The sequence below is a fragment of the Morone saxatilis genome, unplaced genomic scaffold, assembly GCF_004916995.1.
Source record: "Morone saxatilis isolate NCDOM2014 unplaced genomic scaffold, NCSU_SB_2.0 Contig12, whole genome shotgun sequence".
Taxonomy (NCBI): domain Eukaryota; kingdom Metazoa; phylum Chordata; class Actinopteri; family Moronidae; genus Morone; species Morone saxatilis.
The window spans coordinates 16317933-16325981 of record NW_023339674.1 but is presented as its reverse complement, the minus strand read 5'-3'; the positions used below and the strand labels follow the sequence as shown (position 1 = coordinate 16325981).

The following is an 8049-nucleotide window of genomic DNA, read 5'->3' as shown; positions in this document are numbered from 1 at the left end:
CACACACACACACATTCACCTACAATATGATAACCCTGGGATGATTAGATTGAATAAGTACTGTAAAAACACAGTCATTGTAAACCATTATAATGTTGACGACATGCCCGCTAAGTGCACAGAGAGTGTAATAGGTGAAGGCGGGTTGTGCCAAGGAAATGACAGTTTCCACTGGAACAGTGGAGGAAGCTGAAGCTCTGGAATTAGCTTCCCTGTGCAGACTTGTCTTATTAGTGAACTTGTACCAGAGGACAACATACAATATAATGGATACACAGACTTGCTGGCTTCATTTAAGAAGACATTTGCCTTTATGTGCATGCAATTTAGGCATGTGAACTTTTAATTTCCCACTTTGAGATTCAGTGTGTACATATTATTTGTGTGTGTGTCTGTGTGTGTGTTTGGACCTCATCGTAAAGTCAGTTGTGTTCCATAAACTTTAAAGAAGCAAAATCTGATTGTAGTTGTTACTCACAAACTAGTACTAGTACTAGTAAAATAAACATTTAATAAAGATATACCCTTGTTTTTTTTTAAGTAGCATGCTATGTGACAATACAACATTTTAAGCAGGGAGGGACCCCTACTGTCTGTGATAGGTTATTGCTGCAAGAGCTTTAGATGTAGAGGATATTAAAGGTGTTGTTTAAAAAGTTATGTTTATATTTAGTATTTCTTACCAGAAGGCATTATGTGTGTCCTTGAGGTCTAACAAACAGGTTGAGGCATGTTCTTAATCCTAAACAATTTGCGAAGATGATTTTTGTTAGAAGTTTGAAACGTACTTTACGTCCATGTTTAATGTCAGCTGCCATCTTCTTTCCTGCCTTTGCTGGTGCTTTACTGTGTTTATTTGTGTGTCCTGTAGATCAGTGAAGTAGAATAACACCATTGATAGGAATGTGCATCAGCTCACCTGCATGCAAATGCATTCTCAGACAAAACAGGGACCCATGTGGTCAGACCCCACAGGGTACCTTTAAGTCTCTATGACACCCGGTTCTTTCATTTACAGGAACTGAATCAAGTACTTCATCGTTTATCAGATGTTGTAATCAACCGTACGATGGCTACCTCATCAGTGCCTGGTCTCTACCGGCTCTTATTTTTCTTATTTGGTTTAATGTGTCTCCAATTTTCACCCCATTCCCGCTCTCAGGTGAAGAGGAGCAGGGGTCCATGGCAGAGGTGTCCTACTACTCCTATGAATATGACCCAGACTCTGAGCCTTTCCTTGCTGATGCAGATGGAGGGGACCATTTTGACCTTCCTGAAGGTGGAGGGGATATAGAGCAGAAGGTGCTCCTGCCAGCAGATACCCAGTTACCCACACTGGACACAAAAAACACCCCTGAGCGATGGTACGAGCTGCTCAATTAATGTTTTGTGTTTGTTTTGTTTTGGGTTTTAATCAGAATTTTTGAGTTACTTCCCCGTCTATAACATTCTGTAGCATGTATTCCTACCAAAGCAAATCTTAAGATCCTTAATTTGTATAATGGTAACACCTATATTTACCCTACTATTCCATGTCAAATGGCTGCTGTGAAAAGGTCTGTTAGTGTTTTCAATAGTTTTGGGACAATAATGAAGCTCTCTATGGCACAAAGGAATATTAGTAATGTTATCTGGCTGGTTACACAGACAGTACCTGTTGGTAGGATCATTGAACTGAGGTCTGACGTCCCATCTAAATAGCTATATCATTTGGTCAGAAGTAGTCATATCAATCAACCAATCAATAGCTTTTACGGATCATTATTTTCAGGTGAACTGTTGTGGTAGAGCAGTTAAATAGCAGCCTATCCAAAGGTTCTGGTTACAGATTGCTCAGGGATAGAGATTTTTGAATTTCTGAAATGATCCTGTAATGAAAGTGTGTCTTGTTTTCTTGTCGTCCACAGAAACGCTGACTCAAGCCATATCCACCTCCAAATTGTACATTATTTGTGAATATGCTAGTGAATCGAAAGAGAAGAAAGACTTGGGACTTTGCTCAGCCTGAAAGGAAGAGATGGTGGAGTCTGGAGAATGAGAGTGTGACGTGGAGTGTATGTTATGAAGTGTTTTGAGTGGAGTCTGTGTGGATGCATTTATACATTTGTTTGTGTGTGTGTGTGTCTGTGTGTCTGTGTGTGTTTGTGTTTGTGTGTATGTGACTGTGTGTGACTGCTATGACGCTAGTGTCCTCCAGACTTTAATTTTTCTTCCTCCAGACTCCTAGTCACCAATAGGCACCATAGCGTCTTTGTTATTCACTGTACTGCCTTTATAATCACTAGAAGAAATAATCAAGTATTTATGTTTGTAATTACACCTGACTTTAAGCAAAATATTTTGTTATATTTTCTATCTGTGGTATTTATTTGTAGCTAGAGGTCATATCATTTTTATTTTTATTTTTTTTGTCATTGCCCGCCCATACACTCTACTTTTTTGCCATTGTGGTTCTTTAAGTTCAAACAAAGGTATTGTGCTGTCAAAGGTATTTTTTTTTCTTTCATAGCAAGCTTTAACCCAATTATTGAAATTCCTGTGCTGGTGTCCTGCTGGAAAAAGACATATGCTAACCACATGCTTTACAGAAACATAAGCTCAAATGTTTTTCATTTTTAAGATTTTTCGTGGGCTTTTTTTGCCTTTATTAGACAGCACAGTAGAGATTGGCAGGAAATATAAGAAAAGAGAAGAGGACTGACTGGCAGGTCTCTGGCTGACTCAAACCACAAACTATAGTTACAAGATACGTGTCTTTCAGCCACTAGGACACACAGGCCCAAATGTTTTCCTGAACCATCGTACCAAGACACCAACATCATCTACTCTCAAGTCGTCTTTCACCTTACCTACCTTGAGATTTGATTGTACAGTTCATAAGCTATTTTGTTTTTGTTCAATTTTGATTCGTGAAGCAATCAACTTAAAAATCAAGAATGAAGTTTTGAATTTCTGTAAATGTACCAAATTTGATTAAATGTAGCCCCTATTCATATCAAATATTGTGCTTTTTAAAACAAACGAGAATAAAATTTGTATACAATCCAAGGTTTTTGGTTTTGTTGCCTTGACGCTCTTAACTCTAAACTTAAAAGGTTTTGATGCTGTGGTTATTAAGCAGACTTGTTCACGTGTCTAGTCATTAATATGGGTTATCTGGGTTTAAGTCATGGGTTTTGCACTTCCTGCTTCTGTTTTAGCTTGTCCAAAGAAATACTTTGACCTTTGTTACTTTTTAGAACAGTACGATCTCTGCATATGCGGCGCAGTACGTGTATCTGCTCCACTAGAAGAGGAGCTGCAGTGCAGTTGTTTATGAAAGCTGTGTTGCTCCATTTCCTTTGAAAGGCTAGTTAAGTCTGGAGATAATTTCCTGTCAGCAGCGAGCTGTATTACAACCCTGCTGTTTCAGAGGGCCGTATGCTTTGATAACTGACTCTCTGGCATGCTACTGTGTTTGAGGCAGAAAAGCATGTACGTGTGTGTATCCGTTTATACGCGCTGTATACATCTCTTCAGTTTAAATGTGCTCCGTATGTGTTTGTGTAACTGCTAACAACAGATTCGGGTTACCAGGGCAGCAGGGGGGGAGAGTCTGAGCCTGTTAAAGTTTAATGTTTGTTTTCTGCACATGTCAGTTGTCGACCCTCTCAGTTACTATGGCGTCTGGCAACTTGGGCCTTTAAACGAGTCCTTCAAATCCCAACTCAAATCATCGCTGGGATTAGAGGAGATGAAAGAGAGCTAAACTGTAACTGCATCTGGGTAGTTTGACCTCAAGGTAAAGATGAAAAACCAGAGGGTTGTATGTTGGCACGTCAATGGGGCCTACCAAATAAAGGTACTTGGCCTGTAACTGCTCCAGGTGTGCTGCACTGTATCCGACCTGGCATCCATAAAGAAAATGCAAACAACAGAGTGCAGTGTCAAGGCAGTGCTGTGCATGTACTCACATTTCAGGTAAAAGTTACAGAACTTCACAAAAACGTCACCCTCTGAGCTTTGAGCAGATGCAGCGGGATTGGAAAAACTTTGTTCCTGTTGTGACAAGAAGCCAGCAGTGCAGGGGACCTGGCTGCAGCACACTATCCACAGCAGTCTCCGTAGCAACCGCATGCATGGCTGAAGAGTGATATTGCGTCTCCACACTGCGATGAGCAGAAAGAGTGAAAAGAGAAAGGAGGGAGAGGGGGATCTTGGTTTCATGGTTTGCGGGGGGGAGCTAGCATTACATGAGAGTGAATCGGAGTGATGACATTGTTCCTAAGTACCAGCTGAGTGCACCTATACATCCACCTCTGTGGAGGAAGGGCTATTCACCTGTCTGAGCCACCACAGATGGAGCATTTGGACAAAGGGACAAACAGGCAGAGAGAAAAGCCTATCCAGTGTAGAGTCTGCTGTGCTGATGACACTTTGATATGTATTAAGCGTGTCAGGTTTCCTGATTGTTTTCAGAGGAAATTAGGGATTGATTCTGGATCGTCCAGGATTCTGGGTTTCAGTGTCAGCCAGGGCATGGGTGGTGCTGGATCCATGGAGAAATAATACTGTGATATCTGAAGAAAGACCACCATGGATGGATATGGATTAAGAAGTCAGGTGCACTTCTGACGCTCATCTCACGATTGAATTTCAAAGTATGCAGCCTGCCTCGTATCTGGCTGAAAGGGCAAATTACCTGCAGCTTTTTTTGAAAATTATTATTTGTCAGCCATTATTTCTTTAGCCAGCGTTTGTTGATACAATTGACATGCTGTATGAATATTTTGGTAGTATTGCTATCATTGAGGGATTCCTGAATCATCCACCTCTTCTACAGTGAGTCCAATGGAGAAAAAATACCCAGTAATTGCAGGAAGAGAAAAAGGTAAGTTCATCAATGGTAGATGAGTCCTTATAAAAAAAACTACTCCATCAGTATAAAACTGTATGCCCCGTGTAAAGGCATCAATATCATTAGTTATGTTCCACTGGGTCATTTTTGGTCACTTGTTTTTTTAATTTATGATTTCAATGGGGGAACAGTGACTTGAGCAGACTACAGGATTTCTCAGTGTGCAGACCTGCCAGGACTTGCTCTCATCTGTGAAAAATGCTCCCACTTGCTCTGCTTGTGCACATGCCCCTGAACACTTGTATGGTGATGTAATGCCTTGCCCTAGGTTGTGTCTTGATGTGTGCTGCGTCTTGCTTTCTAGCTGTTTGTCTGACCCAGTGAACACGATAGATCAACAATCAGATGAAGTCAGGCTAACTGCTTCTAGTTATAAGGTCCCTGAGCAGAATGATGACATTTTACTTATACTGGAGTTCATCTGATGGTCAAATATGTGGTCACAGACATTACATACTTATTATTACTCACTGACTGATGCTGAAATATATTTAATTGCACAGAAGCTCAGGTTTCTATACACAAAGCGACAGAAGAACTGTTGCTGCTTTAAATCTCCCTCACTGCATACCGTAAATATATTTTATGTCATATAACGTGTACGTGTGTGATATTTACCCTTTTCTCCAGGGCCAGGACCTGGACGCTATGGGCTACCTCCCACCATTGGATTTGTTGGCCATGATTTTACCAAGCCAACTAGCCCTGCCTATTCTTTCCATGGCAGGATGAGTGACAATAGTGAGTTCTTCATCTCTTTCTCTAACGTTTACATTATCATATGTAGATGCATTTGTTACAGGAAACATGTAATATTTGTATAATTTAACACTTTGATATTGTTTTGGTCAAAGACATAAATCTTGCCATAGCTGATAAACCAGCACAGCAGGAACAATTGTGTATTGATAACTACATCTTTTCAGATTCAGAATGATTTAATCTCCTCAAATACATCATATGAGCCAAGTCACTGAGTGATGTAATGTCAGATTAAAGCCAGTAGGGGGCAGCAACACCTCATAATTCTGTAGTTATTTCTTACACCTTGTTTATCTAGCTGGTTTGCTTTAGGACCACTGCATGATCAAACTGACAAGAGACATTATATAGAATTGATCATAACTGTGTATTTAATCCCTGCAGTGTATTGTATTGACTCAAGTCCGGGGCCTCGGTATCATATTGATGCAAAAATCACTCGTTTTGGACGGGATGGCACACCTGCATACTCAATGTTAGGCCGAATGAAAGCAGAGAGTAAGTTCCAGTTCATAATAGTAAAATATGTGTGTATCATTTGTTTAACACATTAATGTATATGTTGTAATGATGAACTAGTAACTAATAGTGCTGCTATTGTGACAGGATGAACCCTTGTACACAAACATTTGTTTTTGACATTACTTCAAGAGTGTCAGCTGTAGCAACTGAAAATCTGACCCTCATTAAGAACATATGGTGTTGAATAGATGGTTTATATTATTCAACTGTTTTCTGTTCACTAGAGGAGCTATTCCAGACACCTGGACCAGGTGCATACAGCCCAGAGAAAGCTCCACCATGCAACCTCCAGCGCAGACCCCCGTCCTACACAATGAGCTCTCGAACACACTACAGGGGAATCGATTCAGTACCTGCGCCTAACAAGTACTGTCTCCCTCCGCTCATGGGCCCTCAAGTCCCAAACAAACCAGCCAGTGCAAGCTATACAATGTCAGGTAGTTACAGCACAGGGGGGCCGTCTGTGGATTTAGCCAAGACGCCAGGGCCTTGCAGGTACAACAGTACGGACCCAAGTGTTTATCTACCCCGACAGCCAGCATTTTCCATGCTGGGACGACACAATTTACCCAGAGATGGCACCAAGAAACCCGGGCCTGGAACTTATAATCCAGAGAAAGTGACTGTTCACAAGGCTCGGGCACCAGCCTACTCCTTGGGCATCAGACACTCAGAATTTGTTACTCCACTAGTTGTCAATGTTTCTGACTGAACGTCACCCAGTCCAAAAAATGACGAGAAAAATAATTCTGTAATATGGTAGGAAAAAAAAATCATGAGCAAACATATGTGAAGAAGTACATTTTATTTTGTTCTTTCGGCAACAAAGAACTTGTTGAATCAACCATGACTCACTGTCGAAATTTATAATATCTAGAAATAATATTATGTACACAACACAATGAAAAGTTTAAAGATTAGGAAAGAATTTTGTTTAGGAAAATCATGGGCTTGAGAAAAATAAAACCTGTATGACCATTCAGTAAATAAATCAATCTGACAAAAGACATTTAAAAAATGTATTAAAATATACAATTGACAGGCAAACTTTCACCCTCATATTGTTTATAAGGTTATCATTCACAGTGGAATCAAACTATTTGCCTCTCATTACCTCTGAAAATTGAGGGAGTTTTAAAGGAAAGAAAAAACACACAATACAACTAAGGGGTTTCTACACAATAATAAGAACATATGTAGAGATGTATGGTTCCAAAGACAATACAAATCAGCAAAGATGATAGCAAGCATTCAACAGATGGGTCCCATTTAATCCTTTGGGAGAGGTCTTCTGAAAAGCAGTATGTGTGGCTCTGGAAAGTAAAGCAAAGAAGCATCGGTCAGCATCATCTACAGTGTCATGCACATAGAGCTTTCATCACAGTCTAATGGCACATGCTAGGACGTATTAATGGATAGGGTCCGTTTAGCTATATTTGTTGTAAAACAAGAGCTCTCTCTCTCTCTCTCTCTCTCTCTCTCTCTCTCTATGGATTCAGGTATCTGACTTAGATCAAATGGGTATTTCCAAAGTTGTGGTATTTTAAGAACAACGTTTCCCATCATTCACTGCAGCTCAGCAAGGAAAACAGTCCAGGGAAATGCAAAGGTGGAATCCTGTACTTAAAACACTGTAAGTCAGATACCTGAATCCATACATCTGCTTGGGCTGAGCATTAAAATGCCTTTTTGCACAGAATAAGAAGTGTATATTTTGTCCCTCCCTTTGTCTCCTGTAGATAGGGATGTGAAGATATATTTCGAGTTGCAGTAGTTAAATCTCAATACAAATATGTGATGATTCAAATCTGTGAAATGAAAAATGAATTGCCATCACATCAATCACTGTATCAAGGCGCAAAGGAAAT

The 8049-nt window shown here is 40.2% G+C and overlaps 3 protein-coding genes across 3 annotated transcripts in view; 2 read left to right on the top strand and 1 right to left on the bottom strand.

Annotated features, from left to right (window-relative positions):
* cpamd8 (C3 and PZP like alpha-2-macroglobulin domain containing 8) overlaps nt 1–3043 on the top strand; it is a 41807-nt gene extending 38764 nt beyond the window's left edge. The window contains exons 43-44 of the mRNA XM_035653723.1: nt 1163–1364; nt 1908–3043. Of these exons, the coding sequence (XP_035509616.1) occupies nt 1163–1364; nt 1908 (203 nt within the window). The 3' untranslated portion in view covers nt 1909–3043. The remainder of the gene's footprint in view (nt 1–1162; nt 1365–1907) is intronic.
* A 1781-nt stretch (nt 3044–4824) lies between these two features.
* On the top strand, nt 4825–6933 carry odf3l2b (outer dense fiber of sperm tails 3-like 2b). The gene is made up of 4 exons (XM_035653722.1): nt 4825–4870; nt 5528–5638; nt 6044–6157; nt 6406–6933. Exons 1-4 carry the CDS (start codon nt 4831–4833, stop codon nt 6891–6893), a joined length of 753 nt encoding a protein of 250 aa, XP_035509615.1. The 5' UTR covers nt 4825–4830; the 3' UTR covers nt 6894–6933.
* Nucleotides 6934–6967: 34 nt separating this feature from the next.
* Nucleotides 6968–8049, bottom strand: part of cks2 (CDC28 protein kinase regulatory subunit 2) — a 2615-nt gene continuing 1533 nt past the window's right edge. Inside the window, exon 3 of the mRNA XM_035653721.1 lies at nt 6968–7494. Coding sequence (XP_035509614.1) covers nt 7451–7494 — 44 coding nt within the window. The 3' untranslated portion in view covers nt 6968–7450. The remainder of the gene's footprint in view (nt 7495–8049) is intronic.